This window comes from Podarcis liolepis, assembly GCF_965112155.1.
Source record: "Podarcis liolepis genome assembly, chromosome: 5".
Classification (NCBI taxonomy): domain Eukaryota; kingdom Metazoa; phylum Chordata; class Lepidosauria; order Squamata; family Lacertidae; genus Podarcis; species Podarcis liolepis.
Genome location: NC_139556.1, coordinates 99156815 through 99182291, shown reverse-complemented (window position 1 = coordinate 99182291; position 25477 = coordinate 99156815). Strand labels below are relative to the sequence as shown.

General features: G+C 45.6%; 1 protein-coding gene across 5 annotated transcripts in view; it reads left to right on the top strand.

Annotated features, from left to right (window-relative positions):
• The window catches only part of DIS3L2 (DIS3 like 3'-5' exoribonuclease 2), a 196215-nt gene that overhangs the window by 42749 nt on the left and 127989 nt on the right, over positions 1–25477 (top strand). For all 5 annotated transcript variants that reach the window (XM_083503943.1, XM_083503946.1, XM_083503944.1 and 2 more), the window contains one exon: positions 2800–2901. In XM_083503943.1, coding sequence (XP_083360069.1) covers positions 2800–2901 — 102 coding nt within the window. The remainder of the gene's footprint in view (positions 1–2799; positions 2902–25477) is intronic.

Sequence of the window (25477 nt, the reverse complement as noted above, 5' to 3'; positions counted from 1 at the left end):
AGGGGTGTTGTCCAGGAGTGGCCCATTGGACCCGAACCTTTAGTCTTTTGGATTGGGCTCTCCTTTGAAAAGCCATTAAAACAAAGCAAAACACAGAGCTTTCCTTTCGAGGTGGCTGGGTGGATAGTGCAGGCTGTTGAGACCACAGCCTTCTGCCTCCTTAATTTCCCCAGAGGCACATTTGTGTCCTCGTGCATCTGTGCCCCATGCCTTTAACTTCCTTAGCAATGGCCCTGCATGTAAAAGCCATCCGACGTCAGGCCATTGCGGCTCCAGACTTTCACTACTAGGGTGAGGAGACGGTGAACGTGCAATTCTGGGGGGGCAGGGAGATGAACCGAAAAGAGTGCTGAGGGGAGAGAGAGGGGCGGCTGAGGAATTACGATGTACTTCCCAGCCCATGGCAGCAGTGAAGGTGCTTGGAGGGCAGGCAATTTGCAATTGGCTGTGGATTTTCTAAGGGTTTTGGAACCGTGGGCTTATAATAAGTCAGATCGCTGAGAGCTTGACATGTGAATCAGGCCACTGAATCCCATTGTTTCTCAAAGCCTTCATTATGTGCATCAGGATAAAAAGGGAGAACCAACTTGATTAAAGCATCCTTGTAAACACCCCCCTAAAGGGAAGTTTTCCATGGGGTCCGCCCTGGCAGACGCCTCATGTTACACCTGCCTCTCTCGTCTGTCGTGGATTCATTCCTACACCCCCCCCCCCGAGACTATCCAAATCACTACATGCTCTCCTGGAAACAGATGGAAGCTTTCTTTGGTTCTGAGTGGTTTAATGTGTTGTCACCCACTCCTGACATTGCACACTGAAATGTGCAGAACTCTGTGAAGCAGAAGCAATTTCAGACAGGGATCCAGATGTGCTAATGTGCTGGATTCCCCCCCCCCCATTAAACTTCTTAGCCTGGGTCACAGTGCTGGGTGTTTCACTGGGGGAAGTCTACATGGGGCAAAACTGCTTTTGATCCTGTGGTGGTGGTGGTGATGATGATGATGATGATGATGATGATATAAAATACCCCGCCCATTTGGCTCTTCAGCATGCAACTTTTAGAGTCAATTCTCCTATTGAAGGTGTTGATTCTTCTTCCAGGTGCATGTGACAGGCAGCCTTGCGATGTGCTAGGAAAACATCTATGAGCCATATGGCACATAGAAATGATAGGGGTCCTTGCGCAAAGTGCTCTGAGTGAGGTAACTGGTGGTCTCATTCTGCCCCATGGAGGCTTACTACCTAGCCCCCAGCACAGATCCATATACCAAAGATCTCCTTCCTTTATCATGGAGGTGTCATTGTAGCTGGCAATGCTTTGGTAGTTCGTACCCTAAAGTTTGTGTTACTCTGACAGGTGCCATATATTGGCTTCTCCTTTACAGGTGTGATTCTGAAATTGCTCCTATGCTTTTGAAATTGCTCCCAACACCTCACTTTCTTTGCCTCCTCAAATGACTGCTGTGGTTTAGGCTTGGTTCTCTTATGTCCCCACCACACTTTTGGTATGGCTGAAATGGAGATTTAACAGAGGCAACGGCTGCTGAAAAGATCCCCCGTGGCTCTGTGAAATGAATGAGGACAGGTTCCAGTGCTTCTCTGCCTCGGCAGAAGACATTTTCACCAGCACATCTCATTTCCAGCTACTTATCCGTCGGCTGTGCTTTCATCCCCTCGGTGGGATTGGTCCAGCACAGCTTTTGCTCGGGATCCAATTTCTCTCTGCGATGGTCGCCCTTCTCCCTGAGCGCTGTGCTATCTTGTCCATTTCACACCACTTGCCGGATTTCATGCCTGGGAGTGGCCTGGAATTCCTGGCAGCGGAGGACTCCCTCTGGCTTCACCACGAGGCAGCCCCATGAGGCTGCATGGCGCGGCCCTTCCGTTCCAGAACCGTGAAACCGAGAAGCCTGCTCTCCTGGGCTGTTTCGGTGAACAAGCTTCTGCTCGGGAAGGGCTTGGGGCCAGGGGAGAAGGGGGGCCAGACCTATGGGGTCACTAGGTACATTGACTGGCAGCAGCTCTTCAGGGTCTCAGGCGGGGGACAGTTTTGAGCCCTACCTGGAGCTACCTTTGGAGATCGAAGCTGGTCCTTCTGCAAGCAAAAGCAGATGCTTCATCACTGAACTATGGAGCTTTTCCAAGGGGAGTCAACAAGGGCTTAATGTTTTTATTTTGATGATGTATTTTTTTGTTTTTATATTGTGATTTTATCCTGTCAACCGCCCTGAGACCTGCAGTATAGGGCAGTATACAAAATAATTATAATTATAATACCCTGCTGGGCACAAATGAGGGAGGTCTTCATGGATGATGGGGATTTATAGTTCTGCAACATCTGGAGTGCCACAGACCCCCCATCTCTGCTTTAGCTGTCCGGTGTGAAAAGGAAGTTATTCTGAGACACAGTTGAGGCCAAAAGGAGGGTCTTAGCTGTGTCTGTGCAAATAGTAGTCAGCCAGTAGAAGCACACTTCACCATGTGAATATGTGGTTGCTTCCTCTCTAGTTGCAGACCATTTACTACCTTCAAAAATCCTTGGGTGTCCTTGTAGATCAAAGGGCAGTCTTCTTGTTTTGGGGTTTTGACTCCTGTATGCACCCCAAGGGAACCTTTAAGAGGCAGAAGAGACGGACTATCCCTGACTTTCCCCTCTTCTCAGGTGCAGGCTCTGAAAAGACTCTCATGGCCTCTCTTGGTTTGTTGTCCTCGAGGTGTGATGCATTCTGAAACCAGCTTGTAGCTTTCCCAAACCCTCTTCCTCTATGTAAGAGCCGTTTCTTTCCTTGTCTCTTCTAGGACAGCACCCGAGATATCTTCATTGATGGCGTCGTTGCTCGGAACAGAGCTCTGAATGGTGACATCGTGGTGGTGACTCTGCTTCCGAAAGATCAGTGGAAGGTCAGTGCTCAACCTTACCAGTTAAATTTATTTGGAAATAAGACTCTGACCCTTTCTCGCAGAGTCCACAGCAATCGTGAATGGGGCTGTTTTTCAAATTTATATGCCTGTTCAGCCAACTATCACCTTCTCAATGTTTTCCTTGTGGTGATGGTTGCTCTAACCTCCTTGTCATTTTTCTTTTCCGTGTGCCTTTGCTTTTTATGCAGCTTCACGTGGGTCCCTCCGCATGGTCAAAAAACTGGAACTTCTTGTTCTGATAATGCTTTCTATTTTCCTATTTATTTTTTGCTTCAGAATATAACAATGCTTGCTTTTTTTTTAAGGGCAGAGGACTGTGGTTGTGTCCATTCTGTGGTCTTATCCTACTACACTGGCCCTTGAATGCTTGGTTTTGCTTTTCTTACTGTGGTGCATTTAAACCGCCTTAACCTTATTTTTTTGACTCTGCGCTGGATAGGAGTTCTTGGCCATTGAACAGGCATAAAGATTACCTTGAGAGAACCCTGGCTTGTCTGCTCGCTCGCCCTTGCCGTCTTGTCTCCAAGACCGTAATTGCTTAGAGACTCTTGTTTGGGTGCCTCCGTGTGCTTTGCACAGTAAATATCTCAATCTCACCCTGAGGTTAGCAACCAAACATTAGGTAATTTGTAAATCCGAGGGGAAATGGGATTCGTTTCCCTAAGCAGTCCCATGTGTTGAGGTGTTAATTCCACCGTGAGAGAGTGCGGGACAAGCCTGCGGCGATGGGTTTGCCCAGACAGAGTTGAATATTATTAGGATTGAGTTAATTTGAGTTAAAGGTCTTCCTATTTTGAAGGACGAAGGGAAGTGCAGATGGGTGTAACTGATCTGAAAACAAGGGGCAAGCCAACACAATACTTAATCTTCTGTTATGGTTTGTTCATCCACCCCTCCACCCCCCCCCCTTTGCTTGTAGGAATGATGCCTTCAGTACAACAGATTGTTTGCTTCCTTTAACATCCAGCTCTTCGTGAAACGATTGATTTAAGTCCTTGCCTTCCAAGCCTTTTTCTAAACATGGACACATTACGCTAGATTATGGTTAATCCAATCTCTTATATAACTGCTGTCATTCTGTGCCTATCTGTATCTTTGGTTCTCATGGAACTAATTTTTCTTAGAATTGTTTTTCTTCTACCAGCATGGACTCATTTGCAATGTAATTGAATTGTATGGGTGTCTTGGAATCCACGCTTTGGAAAAGTCCGCTTACCTGTTGCTCCCAATCGAATGTTCCGCATTAAAAATTCGCCCCGATTGTATTTGCAATGTTCCTTTGTTCTCGGATCCTTTTGGATCTGCCAGAGAAGAAATGTTTGAGAAGCTAACTATTCTGATGATAAAATGGCTAAAGGAAGAGAAGCATGGAACAATAGTTTAATGGGAAGCATATAATCCACGTAATTCCTTTCCCAAAACAGGCTGCCTGCTCTAGCAGTGTTTAGCTAATCCTCAACAGCATGAACTTCGTGTATCCAAGAGACCCTCCTCCAAATGTTTTACCACTACGCCCAACATCATTTAGATGTTGATGTGTGTCTTGTTCACATTGTGCTGAAATAGCATAAGAACATAAGAGGAGCCATGCTGGATCAGGCCCAAGGCCCGCCTAGTTCAGCACCAGAGCTTTCTCAACTTGTGATTTCGAGAAGCACCCTGTCTCTGACAGAGGAGGTAGAACACAGTCAATGTGGCTAGGAGCCATTGACAGCTCCATTCTTTGTGGTTTAGTTCAGTCCTCTTTCAGAGCCACCCAGGTTGGTGGCCACCATCACTACCATCCTGTGCAGGAGCACATTCCATAGTTTTAACTACTGTATTTTTCGCTCTATAAGATACACCAGACCATAAGGTGCACCTAGTTTTTGGAGGAGGAAAACAAGGGAAAAAACCATTCTGAATCCCAGAAGCCAGAACAGCAAGAGGGATTGCTGCGCAGCGATCCCTCTCGCTGTTCTGGCTTCTGGGATAACCGCGCGAAGCCTCTTCAGGGCAGCTGTGCAGCCTGCATTTGCTCCATGAGATGCACACACATTTCCCCTTACTTTTTAGGAGGGAAAAAGTGCGTCTTATAGAGAAAAATACAGTATTCTTACTGTGAAGTAGCATTTTTCTTTTGCCTGTCCTGACTCTTCCAACGTTCAGCTTCCTTGGATATCCGTGAGTTCTAGCCTTATGAGAAAGAGAGGAAGAAAAGCTTCTTTTTATTTGGTTTGTACCCTGCAATGCACAATTTCATAACCATCTATCTGCCACCTCCTTCCTGCCTTTTCTCTAAAGAGTCTGCATCTTTTCTCACAGGGCACTCATTCCACCCTCGTGAAAATTGTGGTTACTCTTTCTTGAACCTCTTCCAATTCTATAATATCCTTTTTTTTTTGAGGTGAGACGACCAGGCTTGTATACTGTAGCTTCCAAATGTATTCCAATCCAGCTGTGCTGTAGTTTTGTAGAACAGCACTATGAAATTGGCAGTTTTATTTTCATTCACTTTCCTAATGGTTCCTAGAATGCCATTCTGCATGCACACGAAAGCTCATAACCAATAACAAACTTAGTTGGTCTCTAAGGTGCTGCTGGAAGGAATTTTTTATTTTATTTTCTCACTTTTGTAACTGCTGCACCCTGTACTTACAGAGATTCACACAGAGATGGGTTGCTGAGAGTTGCTTCCTATCTCTGGAACTCTCTTCCACTTGAGAGTGCTCAAAACCTGTGCCTTAGCATATTCTGAAGGAGATCAAAAATTCCTAGTTTGGACAGTCTTTCGCTTATAGGTTTTTATTTATGGGTAGATCTTACTTATCTAAGCAAAATGAAAGATTTACCGTATTTTTCGCCCTATAGGACGCACCGGCCCATAGGACGCACCTAGTTTTTTGGGCGGGAAATCAAGGGAAAATTTTTTATTTCCCCCCCAGGTTTGCGCAGCCACCCCCAAGCTAGAAGAGGGAGACGGAGTGCTCCGTCTCCCTCTTCTGCCTTCAGGGACAGCTTGCTCCGCTATCCCGCGAGCTTGTGGGGCTGGCGGGGGGAGAAGCAGGCTTGCTTCTCCCCCCGCCAGCCTCCAGATCAGGTCGGGGAATAGCGGGGTGGCGGCGCTCCGCCCATCCCCCTATCCCCCGAACTTGTGGGGCTGGCGGGGGGGAGAAGCAAGCCTGCCCCAAAGTGGGGGGAAAAGTGCGTCCTATAGGGCGAAAAATATGGTAAGTTGCTCATTTGGTGTTTCATTGGCTTATAAGTTTCCTTGAAATGCAATAACTCCATTGCACACTGAGAAATCTGAAGGAAACATGTTCAAGGTACAGTTCTGTGCTTCAAGTTCAAATAGTAGCTTAAGCTTCATGCTTTTTTTTCAAGATGAGAGGAAAATGCAAAGTAAACCAAAACAAAATATACATGTTGAAGATTGAGATATTTGCGCGTCCAGAAAACAAGTCTCCGTTTCGTGTTGAAAACTGTGCTCCGCTAGTTTTCAAGAAAGCCAGGAACTGTTTAAATTAAAAGGCAACGTAGCAATGTCATCTTCAGCATTAAAAGATAGCAATATTTACTTTGATTTCTACTAAAAATGTTTTTTTGGGGGGATCATGATTGGAAGGAGTCCCTCCGGTGCTCTGCATCATTGTGTAAATGTTGAAGGTTCCACTTTGTCCTGTGGGGAAAGATCATGGGAAGTGCTTCTGATGAACAGCAGCGTAGGGCTTTGCAAGAGAAGAATTTGGATAGAACAAGTCTTTATTAAGTCAGTTTGCATCATGTCCTTCCCTGGGATCTTTATCAAAACTTGCAACTTGCTAAATATGAGCTGAATAATTTAGTTTCAGCTCAGGTCGAATTTGCATTGATATGTTTGTGCCAGAAGTATCGGGAAAGCTGAGAGACGTTGGGTGAGATTTTGGCTTCCCATTTAGAAGAACAATAAAACTCAGAATTATGATTCAGGGTGTATGCAATAATGTGTACTCAACGCCAAAGGATATAAATTTAGATTTCAAAGGTACTACTCTATAGGAAGGATATTGAGACTTTGGAATGTGAAATGTCAGTCCTTCCACAGTTAGATTTGCAGCAAAGGGAATTTCAGAGACTTTGCAGAGGGATGAAATCAAGAATTCCATTAATAGTATGAAGGCTAGGAAAGTTCTGGGGCCATATGGTTTTTCTATAGGATGGTAGGAGGTATATTCAATTTTTTAAGTTGCTATTTGTTTTGCCTTTATATAAAGGCTCTTGATCAAGGTACCCTTCTCTTGTCTATGTGCGATACTCGTATCTGTATTTTTCCCAAGCCTGGTAAAGGACTTGCTAGTTGTGCAGATATTATCAGCAGTACTTGCTAGCAGACTTTGGGCTGTGGTAGCAACTTTAATACACACAGATTAATTAGGTGAGCTTTATTTGTCAAAGGTAGAGAGCAGATACTGTAAGGTTGGTAGCAGATTTTGTTGCTTCATATGGTAATATAATTGATGTGACTGCTATTCTTTTTCTTGATGCTGAAAAAGAGTTCAACAAAATATATTGGCAGTTTATTTCTGTTACTTTGGTGCGTGGGGGAACTGGGGTTCTTCAGGAATTTATGAATTGGATTAGACTCTCATACCTGTCTCCTCAGTCACAGGTGAGAACACATGGAATTCTTTCAAGCGTGTTTGGTTTAGAGAGAGATACAAGGCAGAACTCCTCTCTTTCTCCTTCGATATTTGATTTATATTTGAAGGTGGTGGCATATGCAGTTAGGCGGACTAGAGGTTTGTGGTTTTGTGCATGAACAAATGGGATTTAAAATAGTTGTGTATGCAGATGATTTATTATTATTATTATTTATTAGTAGGCCTGAATCATCCACATCTGAGCTAACATAATTTATTAATTATTTTGAAGCAATTTCTTGCTATACAGTTAATTGGTTAAAATCGAAATTAAGTTACCCAGTTTATGCACTAATTGACAATTTTGTTGGTGCCTGGAGGGAGGCATGTTTTGGATCCTAGACGTATTTCTCAAATTATTAAATTGAATTTAAGTAGAGTCATAGAATAGAATACTGTAGAGCTGGAAGTAGATGACAGAAATAACTCATGATTTAGAAAGATGGTCATTACTTAGAATTCGGGATAAAGTTAATACACTCAAGATTAATATTTTGCCACAGATCATTTATTTCCTTTGGAAATAGAGAGGCACTCCTTTTCGTGGCTGATAGTTAGATTTATACATTAGATCGGATCAGATGGCAATTCTTTTGTCATTTTCAATTTTGCCGTTTAGATACCCCTTACCTGCTTGTGTTGAATGGCCGTTTTCTCAGCTATAGCACCTTTGGGTGCCTCTTCATGGACTGCCAGTTCCTACATTGTTTGATGAAAAAGTTGCATCTCTGCAGAGAGCTAAACCCCTAATAGTTACCAGATTAGGAATGAGTTTTGGGCTGACTCTGTGAACAGGCTACTATGCTTTGGTCTGCCTTGGTAGGGCTTCCCACCCCCCGTTTTATTTTGCAGCTCTTCCGACTTCTATGGGCTGTTAAAAGTCCTAAGCATTGCCTTGGAATCTCTAACTGTAGTAGGATTTCTGACAATACAATATCCTTCTCTTCATACAATATCCTGAGAAACAGCGTCCAGCACTCTTAAAATTGAGATCCAAGATCCGTGAGCACCAGTAAAAGCACTGAGAGGTGAATTCTGACTCCTTCCTGGTTCCAGCAAATTCTGCTTGATCTGAGCGGCTTTTGCTTCATGCAGCTTCTGCCTAGGCTTCCAGACCTTTTCGTTCCAAACTGCTTTCATATGATGTTTATGTTGGGATTTTATTGCATATACACACACACACACACACACACACACACACACACACACACACACACAGAGACAGTCTGTTTAGCTGATACTGTTCTATTTGCTGCTGCTACAGTTCTTTTTATTTATTTGAAGAATGTATTAATTGCTTCATATATATTTTTTAAAAATGGAAGTGATATATGATGAAAGATTTTACAGAACGACCACATGCAAAATGATGCTAAGAAGATGCAAACAACTTGAAGGGTTCTAATGTGTGCTGCCTTGGGAGTGGTAGCCTAGAGAGGCGGCCTAAAACAATGGAAAAGAAGTAAATAAATAAATAAATAAATAAATAAATAAATAAATAAGATGATGAATCTGGCTGGCATTGGCATGGAGACTACTTGTTTGGAAGTTCTGGTAGGCTGGATGAGCTGCACAGTCAGGGAAAAAACAATGCTGTCCAGGGTTGTAAAGACTGCGGAGAGAATAATTGGGTGCACTCTTCCCACCTTGGATCAAATCTATGCTTCCAGGAGCTATAAGAAAGCTGCAGAGATAGCGCAGGATAGTGCACACCCGGAAATGATCTCTTTCAGCTTCTGCCTTCTGGAAGAGGGTACAGGGTTATTAAGACTAGGACTAGCTGCCTGAGAAACAGTTTCTATCCAAATGCGATTTTGGTTTTAAACATAGTGTAAGGAGTCTCTATGGGAGTATATTGTATTTTAAAATGGGGTATCAGAGTTTTTAGGGGGCTAACCAGGTTGGGATAGCTGGGATAGCAGGCTTGTTGGTTTTGAATGTCTTATGTAGACCCCCCGCCCCAAATTTCGTTGTTCTGTATCGGACAATGACAATAAAGTTTATCGTATTGTAATGTATCGTAATGAACACAGGCTTACATCCAGTCATGCCCTTGGTCCATCCAGCTCAGTTTGGCCTACTGGCAGCAGCTCTCTAGGGTTGCAGTCAGGGCGTCTTTTTAAACACCATCTGGAGATTGCAGGGATTGAACTTGGTACCTTCTGCATGCAAAGTAGATGCCCTTCTACAGAGCTATGGCCTTTTCAGCAGCTCTGGGCAATGGCGCAGAGGAACTGAGTGGACCTTTCTCCGCTCCCTGTTTGTGGAGTTCCTCCTGCTCAAGATATTCTCCTTATCTCTCTTCCTGCAAATCTTTCTCACCCCTTGGATTGTGCAGATTGGGGGCTGCTCTCTGTAATCTGGGTTTTGGAGGCCTGTTGTGGTTGAGAATGCATTGCTCTTTGCTTTGCAACTGGTTGCCGTTGAAGACTTCTTCTGGCGTCCTTTTGGAAAGGTCTGTGCGGATGTAGACAGTGACTTCCAAGCAACAGTTGTCAGCCCAGCTGACCTCTCTCGCTGCTCCTGGCCTGCGATTCCTTTTGAAGGTGCAGCAGAAGTCAAGTCTTTTCCCAGGGCAAAGGGTGTGGTCCTTCCAAGTTCACTTCCTTTCCGTCATTTTATTAGCTGGGAAGTGGGCTGGGTCACCATCTGCATTGGAGGTTAATGGGAGGGGATGCCCCACAGCGTGGAGGTTAACAGAAAGATATGGAATATGCAGAAATGGTGAAACTTACCAGAAGAATAAGAAATCAAGATAACGAAATGGCATATCCGAATTAACTTAACTTGCTCATTTATTCACCTTCTTTAAATATATACTTTTATGAAACTGCTGGTTATTACAATAATCCTGCCAATGTTCTTATCTGTTTACAATTTATCTGTAAATATTCAATAAGCCATTTCCATTCTTTTATTTTAAAAAATTGTTAATTTGTTTTCTTATTCTTCTGGCAAGTTTCGCCATTTTTGCATATTCCGTAAGTTTTGTATCCATTCTACCTTTGCTGGGACTTCTGCTTCTTTCCATTCTGGGGCGAATAACATTCCTGCCACTGTAAAAACATACATGAATGATTTTCTATACATTTTAGGTACTACTGTCCCTATAATTCCCAAAAGAAAAGCTTCTGGTTTTGTTTGTTTGTTTACAAAGGTTATTTTAAACATCCTTTTCATTTCCTTATATATCATTTCCCTAGGAAATGTTTCTCCCTTTTTTGCCTTGGGAAATTACAATAATTGCACTGGGATATGGTGGGTCGTGATGGCTGCATTTGTTGGAGAAGGAAAAGATTTGCTGGAAAAACAAAACACCCACTTACAGTGATATTGAATGGAACTCTTTTATCTCTTTCTCTAAGGAGACTTTCCCTTCTCTTGTAGACACTGAGGGATGATGACTGAAAGGGGGCCCACCAGCGACTGCTAGCTGGACAAGCCCGTCTTTTGGCCACTGGTTGCTTATCAGGTCGTTTCAGACCAGCCTTCCCCAATCAGGTGCCCTCCAGATGTTTGAGACAACAGCTCTCATCCTCAGCCTTCAGCTGTGCTGGCTGGGGCCGTTGAGAACCGTAATCCAAAACATCTGGCCATCACCTGGTAGCCGAGGCCTCTTTTTAGGAGATCTGGTCACCCTTTATTCTCACCTACCGGAGAGAGATAGGGAGCATCTGCTGGTCTTAATCTTCCATTGGCGCTACATAAATACAGTGGTGCGAATTTGCCCCTCGCTCGGCTTATGAATATGCCCTGTCTTTTTGCGCCATCCCCAGTCCAAACAGCACTTCTGCTGGGAGCTGCCACGCCAGCAGCCGAGCTTCCCAAACAGCACAGAAGCAGATGGTCGACCTCTGAGCTGTTCAAAGATTTTGTAAGGCCCAGATGTGAGGGGGGAGGGGGAGCAAAGCTCTAGCTAGTTTCTGAGGTCATCCCTTCCCATGGGTTGCATCCCATCAGTTCTTGAGATATGGCAGAGGTCCAGCCTAGGTGTGGCTTCAACTGTAACTTAAATAAAGGAAAGGCAGGGAGAGCGGAAGTGGCCTTGTCAGGGCTGGGTCATGCTTTTCTTTACAGTGATTTCCTCTGAGCTTTTTGGGGCTTGGGCAAACACTGCTTTCAAAATGCATTTCTCATTTCTTATTGTTTCCTCCTTATCTCTGAAGTGGCCTTGATTGGCCAACTGCAAGCCTTTCAGTTGAACCACTTAATCTGGGAGACAGATTTAGCATCTGGCTGAACTGGCGCTTCCCACAGCTATCAGTGTGGAGAGCCTAATGGACTATGGGCGTGCGCAGGTAGAGGATCCTGAGACGCTCTGTACCGTAAACTAACTTCCTTTCTTTTTTTCTTTCTTTCTTCCCCGTTTTTCAGTTTCTAAGGCCCAGTAAGAATTTCTGAAGACCTTCAATGCCCTGGCCAAGCTCTGTCAGCTACAAATCCTTTTTTAAACTTAATTGTTTCATTTGCAATTTTAGCAAAACTTAAAAATGGAAGACAATAATTAAAAGAAAAGGTAGTGTATAATTAATAACCAAAAAGCATTTCACAATCTGAATGCAATAACCATCAGTACATGCAGCTTAGATTAAACGTTATACGTTAATATGAGCTCTCCAAATGTCCAGGTAGGTATTCGTGCAAAATTGACGTCTATATGAAATATGTTCAAATGTAGCCAGGGGAGTGACCTTTGCGGTGAACGGTGGGTATGAATCATACCAGGGTTGAAGTATAAGTCATTTAGCAACCACGAGGGTTTGCAGAGTCCATTTTTGTTGTCCTGCTGTTCATCCCCATACTGCAGGAATATACAGTCATGGGGAAAAGAAAGTACACCCTCTTTGAATTCTGTAATTTTACATCTCAGGACATAATAACAACCATCTGTTCCTTAGCAGGTCTTAAAATTAGGTAAATACAACCTCAGATGAACAACAGCATATGAAATATTACACCGTGTCATGATTTATTTTACAAAAATAAAGTGAAATTGGAGAAGCCACATGTGTGATTTTCCAGGCTGGGTAAATATGTACGTCGCCCATCTTGCTCCAAAGCTAGATGACAAAGCCATGATGCTTCCTCACTGAGCAACCTTAGTCAAATGACAGAGACGCTTGGCAGCTTAAATCAGGACTGATGGTATAGTTTTATTGTTAATGTCGACTGACATTGTTGTTAGTGCCAGTTTCTCATTATGCAAAATGGACGCGAGTGTGACTAGTTAGGCCAAAGTGACCCTAGAAAGATCCCAGATTCCGGGAGAGACCCAAAGTGTTGAACTGGGAGTGCTGAATAATAGGAAGACAGTGGCTGGTAGTGGAAATAGCAGGATGTTAGATGCAGGACATTGGAGAGCGCCCATGGAGGACAGACGTTGCTCTGAGGACTGCTTGGCTGTTGAGACTTGGCTCTTAAAAAGCAGAGGGAGGGGGCTGATTGATGCCTAAGCTTTCCCCCTCCAGCTATGAACTGGAAGGTTCTTAAAGGGAACAGAGTCTTCACTTGAGAGTTCAGGTCCCTCTGAATGCAAGTCACCTTCTGTTGTTGGTATGTGTATGTCTTACGGGGAGTGGGGAGCTTTTGGTGGCTGGTGATCTGATGAGGGAGATGGAGCAGCCTTTCTGCTGGTTGAACCCAGCAGCACATTTCAGCATTTCAGAATTGAGGAGTGTTTGAGGCAGAGGCTCCCCGCCTCAAGGCCACCGAGATATTTGGGACATTGGACGACTGGGTTGCTGCAGATATAAGAAGAGATTCAGCCATGTGGTTTAGGTCCCACCACTGCCGTAGTTTCATTTGGCAGCCCTGAACAAGTTGCTGTTATTCAGCCTCAGTTTTCCCCATCTGTAAAATGGCAATGACATCTCATGGTGGGAGTGTGAGGGCAAGTTAAAACAGAGGCCGAATATTTGCTTTGCGTTTCTTGCAGTTAATTTATCTGGACATCTTTTTGAAGGGCATGGAGTAGACACACGGACCTTTGCTTAAACTATCATCATCATCTTTTTATTTGTGTGACGCCTTTTCATAGGTAAAGCCATGCCCACAACAGCTTGCAACATGAAAATATTTGCATTATTGCAAACATAATCTAAGTAGTAATAAACAATAAAACACATCAGAAAATAAACAACCAAGGTGAATGAGTCCCACATAATTCATAATGAGATATAAAAACAAAGATTCAAAATTCAATTATATTGTGTTGGGCGTTTGATCCATCTAACCTAGTACTGTCTTCTTTGACTGGCAGTGACCCTCCAGGCTCTTTTTCTTCAGTGCTGCCGCCTGAAATTGAACCCGGGGTCTTCAGCCTGTGAGGCGCATGCTTTTCCAGTGAGTTGTGGGTCCTCCAGAGTTGATTCTTCCTCTTCCCTCCCTGTGGTGGGAAGTCCTTTCCCAAGAGAACACATTTCCACCCCCCCACCCCCCGGCCTCCACTTTTGTCTTTTGGAAAGCTCTCTTTGGCTGCCTGCTAAAATAAGCAGATGTACGCGATGGCAGCACAGGGTGATGCAATGGTTTCTTTTCTCTGCGATGCCGGGAACCAAGTGCTGTGACTTGCATTGCGTCACTTGCAATATAAATGCTTTCCAGGTAAGCAAACAGCCGCCGGCAGTTGCTGAAGTGGTTTCCTTGTGAATTCTTCCAGCCTGGCTTCTTCGAACTGTCAACGGTGGCTGGGCATAGTAAAAAAAGACCTGCCGGATTGGACCAAGGATGTGTCTCCTCCAGTGCCCGGTCTCCCTCCACGTGCTTCCGGAAAGCCGGAAGCAGCACGGGAAGTCAACTTGGCCCTCTCCTGTTGTTGCTGCCCAGCAACGGGGACTCAGAGGCGTCACGGATTGACGTAACCTCCATGAAATACCTTTTCGGGGATTTGTTCCATGGTGTAATCTCACGAGTCACACCACGCTAGCATGAGAGAACCCAGGAGCGGGGCCAAGGAGTGCCATGTGGGCATTAACTGGCGCAACCTCTCTGCTGGTGATCCAGCCTGGGTGGCTATAGCAGCCTTTTTGGCAGATGTGGCACAATGGTGGAGCACAAAGCAATTAATTCACTATTCACGGGGCTTGGCATCAGCATCAAACCAGGTCGGGCAACTTCCCAGGGTCCCTGGTGAGCTGAAGGACGTATTGAGGTGAATGCAGGGCTCCGTAGGATCTTCACTCTATTCTGCACTCCTGACATGTGGCAGAGGGGATTGGCAGAATGGATGCAGGATTGTGGAAATGCGTGGGTCCTGTGCCCATGCTGTTTTGGGGTGTGCGTGTGTAGAGGAGGGGGAGGGGAGTTCTCTTGCCCTTTAGGCCCACAGAATCTTGGAGCCTTCCCCAGGGTTGGAGAGGGCAGAATGAAAACACAGCCTGCTTTTTAGAATTATACAGATGGAAGGGACAGTGAGGGTCATCTAATCCAAACCCTTTCAATGCAGGAATCTTTTGCTCAACGTGGGGCTCGAACCCACAACCCTGAGATTAAGAGTCTCATACTCTACCGACTGAGCCCTTGAAAAATTAGGCTTCGGTGTTCAGTTGATCAGTTAGATTAGTCATAATAATAATAATAATAATAATAATTTTAAACAATAATTTTGTTATTTATACCCCTCCCATCTGGATGGGTCCCCCCAACCATTCCTTTTTAATAGATCAGTCGCTTATTATTATTTTTTTAATGTAATTTTATTTTATATATCAGTTATATATTATATATCAGAACAAGTCCTGGAAACGGTTTTCTCTCCCTCTCTCACCCCCACCCCAACCCCAGTGGTACGATCAGAACTTGTAGGGCTCTGCATTAACAATTTTTTTAATGGTGCTGTATTTATTTGAACTTGAGAAAGCATAAATCACATCAGAAAAGAGCACACACAGTCTTCCCACTTTTATATATATAAAAAATGTGCTTATGAGCTATGGACAGAAATATGCTGGTTGGATAACTGAAGGATAGCCCACTGAGATGTGAGGATACTTATTTGAAGGCATATCCAGATGTCTGCAAATAGCAAATGTTTCTGTTGCTGCTGGAATGGTGCTTGTCTGGGCCAAGGGGTACCCAGGAGTAAACGAGGTGTAAGCTGGGTGTGGAGGGATGGGTGGCTTGTGGGTGCAGTTGAGCTGCTGGATTGCCAGCTGGCCACATAAAAAGAAGAAGAAGTGATGTGCACATTCTCCAATAGTGGAGGGGCTGATTGCACACCTTGAGAATTGAGTCCTTATAGGTGGGGAAGGCAGGAGTGAGTTGGCAGGTAATAGGTGATGTCACAGGCACCTGTGTAACTGGTAGTCCTGGTATACGTGCATCCCAAATAGGCTTCTCTTCTCGGGAGACGTGGAAGGAAGGGTGTTTTCCGCCAGCAATTCAAATTTGCATTTTGAGAGCCGGGAAACGGTGATCTTCCCCACACTGGGTGCTCGTAGGTAGGAGAATGTGGTCTGGCTCTCATCCAGTCATCTGGGCCACAATTCCAGTGCAGGACACGCCCTAAGTCTTGCTGGGGTCACTGAGGACTTCTCTGTATCTGCTACCTGAGAGACCTCCCTTAATTTTAAGATTGTAAGAAGGGCCTGGTAGAGCATTCAAACATCCATCATAGCCCAACGTCCTCTTCTTCACAGCGGCGAACCAGGAGGAGCTGATCGTGACAGCGCTCACCCCAGCTGGTGTACAGTGGTGCCTCGCAAGACGAAAAGAATCCGTTCTGTGATTCTCTTCGTCTAGCGGTTTTTTCGTCTTGCGAAGCAAGCCCATTGAAGGATTAGCGGATTAGCGCTATTAGCGGCTTTTAGCGGCTTATCTGCTTATCGGATCAGCTGATAAGCGGCTTAGCGGCTTAGAAAAAGGGGGGGAAAGGGAAAAAAACCAGCAGGAACTCGCAAGACATTGTCGTCTTGCGAAGCAAGCCCATAGGAAATTCATTTTGCGAAGCACCTCCAAAACGGAAAACTCTTTCGTCTAGCGAGTTTTCCGTCTTGCAAGGCATTCGTCTTGCGGGGCACCACTGTATTGTCTCTGGCAGTGGAGGTAGAAAGCAATCATCAGGGCTAGAAGCTGTTGGTGGCCTGATCCTCCATCAATTTGTCTTAATATTCTGTAAGAAACTTTGTGGGTGCTTTTTCAGCATGGCTGATAAATGACTGGAGGTGCCTAGGGTTGTATTTGAGGGTCTCGTGCATGCATTCCCGATTCTATGCTACCCCTTTCCCACTTTTCTGGAGTCCCCAAACCAGCCTGCAAGGAAGAAAGGGGCCGAGCATTTTCAAGAACTCTTGGGGCATTTTGCTGTTGAACAAACGCCAGTTATTATTAGATGACAGTTGAGAGTGTGAAGGTGAGCACACTATTTCTCGCGGCCAACAAATTCCTGCTTTTCCTCCGGAGAGGATTTAAAGGTAATTCTGCTTCTGTTGTGAAATATTGTACATGCATACTTGCATAAACATTATGGTTATAGCCGAGGTTAGTCAGCCTTTCCGTGCTACAATCTTCTGAGAAAATGGAGTATAACTACTGTAAAAGTTGTTCTGGGCAGAAAGTTGGCACCCGCGACCAGCCTTGGGAGCCAGCTCTTTTTATGGGCAGAACTTGATAAATGTGTTTGAGTGGTTTCTGAGTTAAAATAAACCCAGCATGTGGAGTAGCTTCAAGTGCTCGTCAGATATTCTTAGAAATGGCACCCTTTGAATCTCGTTGCGTTTTACTGGGTGGAAATTGTGCTGATCCATAAGAGAGTGGAGCGCACTGGAACAGGAGGGAGTTGGGTAGAAGCCGAAAGTTACCAAACCAGCTTCTTCTCCCAGCGGAGCATAAATTTGTTTGCTTTTAATGGCACGGAGAGAAAGAGAGAGAGATGCTAATCAGGAAGTCCCTCATTTGACTATTGCAGCTACCACAAACTCACAGGCTGACTTGGGGTGGCATAGGGCACCCTCAGCGTCAGACCCAAATTTGCAATATGGAGAAGATAATACTGGCCTGCTTTGTTCCTTATTCGATTTATAACCTGCTGTTCTTCCAAACGTTGCTGAGGACAGCAAACACAACAATGATAAAGGATTAGAAACAAGCAAATACCCAACATTCAGAAAGCTTAGGGGTTTCGGGAACAGTATCTTTCTGCTGTCAGATGCCTGGGTAAACTGGAATGATTTTAAATGAGGATGACAGGCACGCTTCACCAGGGAGGGCATTCCACGCACAGGGAGCTGCCACTGAAAGGGCCCTGGCATGGGTAGGTGCCAAGCAGGCAGCCCCCAATGGCGGCACCACCAAGAGGGCCTCACCTGCCAATCGTAGGGGCTGTGGTGGTTGATATTGAGGAAGGCACTCTTTCAGGTACTTGGGCTCCAAGTCCTTTAAGACTTTATATGCTTGTACTGGGAGCTTAACGGGAGGCCACCGGAGCAAGGTACCTGCATTGCAGGGGTTTGGATTAGATGATCTTTGTGGTCCCTTCCAACTCTACAATTCTGTGATTCAATTATTCTGAGGGCAACTGAGGGCAGGCTGTCCTGGCCCCGGAACAGCCGTAGCTGGTGAACCAGCCTAATCTGGGGCATAAGCACTTCCAGCCACACTGAAGCTACTGCAGACTGCATTGAGAAGCTGGAATCCAGGAAGTACTCCCAGACTGCCCTGTTCCTTCAGGGGGAGTGCAGCCCCTCTCAGAACAGGACTTGATTCCCAGGAACCACCAACCCACAGCACTTCCACTTTATCAGAATCCAGCCTTATCCATAGGAGACTTTAGGGGGCTGTTGTAAAAGTTCCAAGAAGATAATGCATGTGCAGGTATGCTAACTCTCTGAAGGGCTGTATAAATGCTGAAATGGGAAGGAGGAGGATTATGGGTAGCATCTTGGCCTCTTCCATGCTTTTCCATGTGGAGATCAGTCTTCTTGTTGGAGGTGGTGGGGCAGCTATAATAGTGCCTGGTATATATTTTCATCAACTGACTGATCAGACATCTGCTGGAAAAAATCCTAGTTGCCTAGAGGCCCAAGAATTGGATGCTGGCATGTATAAGAATTGGGAATCCCCATGTGCAGCTCTGCCAGATGGTGGTTGTTGGCATCCGTCCGTCTCGAGAGACAATGGAGTGCGCCTCCGGGGGTGAAGTCAAACCGCTGCGTTAGCAGCACTGAAGCATCCTCCCCGGCGCTCAAGCTGGGCTGCCCAGTCTGGAGGTCCTGGGCTCTCCAGGAGACAAGACCCCCCTCTTGGCCTCACTGATGGGGTCCAAAGGAAAGCCGGAGTTGCTGGAAGGAGGTATACAAGGCGCCATCCAACTGTCTTAGGGACTCCACTCTGGATTTGTGCAGGGTTTTCAGTGGTCCCTCATTAATGGGGTGGACAATATCCTGTGGGCAATGTCATGGGATGACTGCCATTGCCCAAGCAGCTTGAAAGTGCATACCAAATATTTGTGACTCCATAAAGGGAGAGTTGTGTTGTGCTCTTGGTTCTGCAGCTGACAAAGCGTCACACTGAAATTGTATCATGCTCATATAATGATGATCGCACGCAGTTGCCCTCAAATCCTCCTAAAGCGGTGCTGTTCCTTGAGCTGTCCGTCCTCTAGATGGGGGGCTCCAGCTCCCATCAGCCCCTCCCAACATGGCCAATGGCCAGCGATGATGGGCATTGTAGTTCAACAACCCTGGAGACCCTCAGGCTCCCCAGCACTTCTTTAGCTTATACTGGTGCATTTTTGTTTTGGTGTATCCATAAACAAAAACCTTTTCTTTGGTTTAAGCTTCGGCTTCACACCTCAATTCTCCAGCTTTCTCTCCCCCCCCCCCCCGGTGTTATTTGTTCTATTACCCTTTCATTTATTAAGGTGCTTCCTTTGAAACATCGCAGCGCATTTTAACAATTAAAAACAACAATTAAAACACTTGCATGTAGTTAAAAAAAAAAATCAATGGCATACTTAAACCATTTCTGATCTGATAAAGATACCCAGTGGGGTAAATCTGCTTTAAAATGAAGGTTTTCAACAGGTACCAAAAAGATGATAGAGGCAGCACCTGTCATATTGATCGGGAAGGAGTTTCAGAAATTCAAAATAAGGTAGCATGGAGCTATAGTACAGTCCAAGTCTATAGTTGAGAACAAGAGTAAACAAAACCCAAAACACCACGGTTCCCAGCTTTGTAATTCTGAATGTTATTTTTTCCCCTCCCAATGTGTCCCTTTTCCCTTTTCAGCCTAAATTTCTTTATAGTTTTCTTACAATATATTTTTAAAATTTGTGCTTCTCTGGTTTGCTAGCCCTTCCGCCGTCGTTTAATGTATGGCGTGCTCTTTCCCGCTCCAAGTCCCTCCAGCCACACACTCTGGCACCGATGTGTTATTCATTGCCAAGCATGATTGTCTGTGTGCGAGAGAGCATGTGAGCCTTTCCTTATTTGCAATCCAGGTGTGCGGCTGTTTGTTGTAGCAGCGTAATGGGAAGTGGAGGGCCGGCTGTAGCTCTTCTCACCCTGTGGTAGCACAGGTGCCCTTTTCTGATACGGCAGCGGAAGCGAAAACAAAGCCAGCTGCTCCCGTCGCTGATAACCTTTTGCTCACTGCCAGGCATTCAATTGTTCCCCTGCCAGCTTGTGTCGGCCACCGGATGTGTGCCTTGGGTGTGGGAGGCTCCTCAATTTGTTTTGGATCAGGTGGCCTGAAAGAGCTTCTTCAACCATCTGTGAAATAAAAACCGGGGATTCATTTCGGTAAGAGGCAATTAAAGGAATGGCATGCAGTTTATTAGGAACACTACATTTGCGAGGCCTCTCCTCCAACCCAGGGGTGGTATGGAAGGGGTGGGTGTGTTGCTCAAGGGAGAACGAGCTCGTATTCAAAGCCTCTGGTGACTCCTGCTGAATCAGCAGTCCGTGCTTTTAAAGTTGGTTCCGATTGCTGGCTTTGATTGGATTCTCAGTGCAGATTTGCACCGAGTGAGAAGGTACTGCTGACGAAAGAGAGCGAGGAGGTTTTTGCTGCACCACAGCGGCTAGCTGCCAAGATGTTTGTTGGGACTGCCTTACGAACCTGTCGAGAGCTCGGGTCCTTGGTTCATCTTCCCCAGTACTGTCTACAGTTCAATCAATGGTCCTCCAAGGCCATGTGTGAGGGCGATTTCATGTATTTATATCTTTCCTTTCTCCTGTGTTGGGATTCAAGGTGGCTTGCAACATTTAAAACAGCACTCTTCTCTGGAATGGGTAGTCAGAGACATGCTGCCTCCTGCAGCAGAGATGGAATGCAGTCATTGAAAGCCTCATCATCCATGAATTTGCCTAACCCTCTTTTAAAACCACCCAGGTTGGTGGCCACCAGTACATCTGGTGGGAGGTGAGCTTGTGATCCAGTAATGCACCTCAATCTTTTCCAAGCCAGGTCTCCCCCATCCTATATTGGTCCGTAGGGAGTTTCAATTTTGCTGCAGGGGAAAGGGGAGAGCTTCTGCGTTGCATACAGAAGGTTCAGGTTGGGCTAGGGAGACTCCTGCCCAGAGAGCAACTGCCCATCACTGAAGTGTGGAGAATCACAAGCTATATCACAGTATAAGGCAGCTTCCTAGATTTTCCTCAGCGGCTATAAGGGCTTGAAATCTACGATGCTTAGAATTATGTACAAGTACTGCACCCTGCAATAAAAGATACCATTGCTGGAAATTATCCTAAGTGCTTGGCCACCCAAGTTCTGATTAATCCAGCGCTGGTACCTTGGAATTTAAATCGATTTCCTCATTCCTGCCCAGAAGGCCGACTCTGCCGTTAGGCAAAGTGAGACAGCTGCTTCGGGCGGCTGGTACAGGTGGGTGGAGAATGAAGGCAAGGCACTGGAGAGTTGAGCTGTGTGTGCCATGCAGCCTCTATGCTAACTTGCTGTCTTCAGCTGCAGTGGAAGGTGCCAACCCATCACCATTGTGTTTGGGGCAAGATTCAGCTGCCACTCTGGTCAGCTTCTGTATGTGAAATGGGAGGGGGGGGTGTGCCATCTTGTTGTTTGCCTCAGGTAGCTAAATGTCTTGGGCTGCCTGTGACCTGTATTCAATGAATTTGAGCAGTTTTTCTAGCCATAAGTGTTTCAAAGCTGTGTCCTACCAGTTTCTCAGACCCTTCTTTGGAATCTTTTTAGAACGCCACAAAGAGGGTCTGTACCCTTCAGGCTTTCCCAGTGCTGCAAACCTCCTCACGGCTGAGAAATCTAATTCTGGCATTTCCAGAGCAAATAATATGATCTGAGAAAGCCCAGTGTTTGAGCCATTGATTCTTCCTCTGCTGTAGGCATACAATAGACAATGGGATCCTGGAAGGCTGGTTGGATCACGGAGCCCTGTCAAGGTGACAGGTGTTGTTTGGTAACCGAATGATTCCTTTCTAACCTGGAATCCATCTGTAAATATTAAGAGTAGCTGTGGAGCTCCTGGGGGCAAGTTATGAAATAAAATTGACGGGGTAATTATAGAGTACTCCGTTAATCATTTATGCAACTCAATAAGCAATGTAAACAACTGGGGCAGATACGCTGTTCTGTGTTCTGTCACCTCACCTTCTCCTCCGGAAGGTCTTTTGCAATGAAATAATTAGAGAAACAGTCTTACAGCCCTTTTGCTTTACTCAGCCCGAGTCTTAAGAAGTCCGCATTATCCACATGGATCCTGATCTTTAAGTTCCATAAGCTTTTCTGCTTGCACCTGCCCTTCCTGGTCTGTCACGTTGTTTTTGGGTTGCAAGGCTCCCATGTGGGACTCCCAGTTCTTTTAGATGAGGGAGGCAACCCTCTTGCAATAATGAATGGGTCTTAAGTGTGCATAGCTCAGCGCCCCGTCACTGTTTCCATTATAAACTGCTGTGCTTTTTTAAAGGGGGATTTATAAGTCCTCTGTAAAAATTTGTTCTTGGATGAAATGGTATATACAAAAGGTCCATTTGAATCAGGCGTGCTTTAAAAAAAAAATCAAATCAAATTTGAGAGCGCAGTTCTGGACCGCGTACCTAGCGGAGCTTGTGTTTGTGGCAGGCTAGAACTCAGTTGCGAAGCCTTGAGCTGCAGGGTTTTCTAGCCCCAGAGCCTCGTTTGGTGGGTTCTCTACTAAGGAAGAAGCCTTCTTGTGAATCTGGGCCTCTGGGATATCCAAGCTGTGCTGGTGTCGCTGAGAATCCCTTGCTTGAAGGCCCTGATCCAGTGTCACAAAATCAATTCATGTGTTCACTTCCCTTGGCCAGCTGTATTAGCAAAGTCAAGATATTGCTGGGACATTAATGCTGCTTTGAATGTGCGGTAGGAAGCTCATTGGGGATCTTCATTTAAGCCTCCTGGTTTTGCTCACTGCCTTGGACTGCAAAAGCAAGGAGGATACCAAAAGCTTGGCAGGGCAGAATGGCTGGCTGTGTTTGGCTTGGTGGGCCGCAAGTTACACTGGCCTAGTTCAGGAGATAGCTCTCATGCACAATGCCCCTTATATGTGCTGTTTGATGTTGAGGGAGGATAGGGAACGGACCTGGCAGAGGGCAGCTAAACCAGTACCATCTCCTGTGGGTAACTGAGAAGCAGCAGTGTGGAGAGGGGATATTGGTGCCTTCATTCTCAATGGGTGAAACTCATGGCATCTTCTGGAATTGATAACTGGGAGGTAAGAGAACCCAGGGATGCGGGTGGCGCTGTGGGTTAAACCACAGAGCCTAGGGCTTGCCGATCAGAAGGTCGGTGGTTCAAATCCCTGTGACGGGGTGAGCTCCTGTTTCTTGGTCCCTGCTCCTGCCAACCTAGCAGTTCGAAAGCACAAAGTGCAAGTAGATAAATAGGTACCACTCCGACAGGAAGATAAACGGCGTTTCCGTGCACTGCTCTGGTTTGCCAAGAAGCGGCTTAGTCATGCTGGCCACATGACCCGGAAGCTGTACGCCGGCTCCCTCGGCCAATAAAGCGAGATGAGCGCCGCAACCCCAGAGTCGGTCACGACTGGACCTAATGATCAGGGATCCCTTTATCTTTAATACCATGGTTCATGCAGAGGATGTGCGTGGTCATCTGTATGTTGTCATAAAGAAAATAAAACTTAAGAAGTCCGATGCATGGTATCCCAAAGTCTATTTGAAGGAAGCCAAATACATGCAAACACATGTGATTGAGTGTGCTCGCATGTCTGCATATGCACATTTTGTAAGCATATTTTATTCTGCTTCTTCTGGTTATGAGAACACATGTCAGTCTTGCCATTCCAGCTTCAGGGGCACTTTCCCTCTGAGGACCAGATGCTTGGGGCAGATCCTTTGGGAAGTTGGTTGACTTTTCTTCCTCCCTCTGTATGAACTTCTGAGGGGCCAGATGCTTTTCTTATCCCAGGCTTTTCTTATCCCGAGATGGTTTCAGTTACCTGGGGGCTGCTGATTTTCTTGGTGGCACCTGGCTGGCTTTCCACAGTGAGAATGCTGAGTTGCGTAGACAATTGTCTAGGCCTTTTTTTCGTGAGCCTCGAATGCCATTTGTGGCCTTTCTTTTGAGGGAGCTGATATGTGGCAGGCTCAGCTCCTGGGCTCCGTTTCCCCGCTGGTTGACTACTGAAGTGGAATGAGAAGTGTGTTTTCTTTTGAGCTAAACAAATTTGGATAGTGACATCAAGAAGTGAAACCCAGGAGGCCTGGTGGGGTAAGCTGATGCTCTTCCTAAGAAGCCCTGCTTTGAAGTCTGGCGGGGCCACACCTTGCTTGGTAAATGCAGGTGACGTCCTTTTCCAGGTAACTTACTCTTCACTCATTACAAGTGGTCACGAAGTGACGTGTGTCAGGTTCCTCAGAAGCGTGGGAGGAACCTGATGCTTCTGGATAAAGAATTGGGCAAACAATTCGGGCTGTTGATGGAGTTTCAGAGTGTCTTGTTTTCATTTCCCTAAGAAGCTTCAGGCGCAAGTTCAAAACACTCCCCATGTCAATGCCGTGGAGGGGTCTTTGCATGCATCCCCCCCCCAAGATCTTTATTGAAACCTAACATATATACATAATAACCGAAATTCCCAATGATTCCTTCACATAAAATATAATATCTAAATTACAACAGCCGCATATTTATACACTTAATTATAAAACCCACCCTCTACTTCCCTCCACAGCAATTCAACTTCTTTATATTTCTTTCTATCTTCCCCCCCTTGCATTCTATAATAAATTATTTTTGTTAAATTCTGATTTTTCCTTCTTTATTGGTTTTGTTACATCCCCCCCCTTTAATGCACGTGCAAAAGATTTTTGCTTCAGTGGGGGGAAAAGGCAAGGGTCTTAGTACAGGGCTGGAAACGCTTTTTCTCCCTTGTCAAAGCCTGCCTGCCCTCAAGTGATGTGCTGGGGGAATAAGAACATAGGAAGATCCTGCTGGATCCGGCCAATGGCCCTTCTAGTCCAGCATCCTGTTCTCACAGTGGCCAGCCAGGTGCCTCTGGAAAACCTGCCATCAGGATCCGAGCGCAAGAGCAACTCTCCCCCTCCTGCGATTTCAAGCAACTGGTATTCAGAAGCATTGCTGCTGCCTCCTGCTGCTGCATCCTTCTGGTGGATGTGGCTGAAGTCAGTAGGGTGGGGGGGGGGGCTTGTTTGTTTGTGGCATTTTTTTACCCCAAAAGGGTTCTGTATGGAAAACCCCATCACCAAGACAATCTCTGCCCTCAGGCTCACCATCTAAACAAGACAATGACACACAAATTAAAAGGGATGGGAAGGAGGAGGGGAAAGCCAGTTTAAGCACAAATTCTTCAAGCTACATTTCTTATATAATCCAAGCATATATTTCAGCTTTCATTTATTTATTAAATTTATTTCGTAAAATTTATGCAACGCGTGATCGCAATCAATCAATCAATCAATCAATCAATCACCCCAGCAACCTCA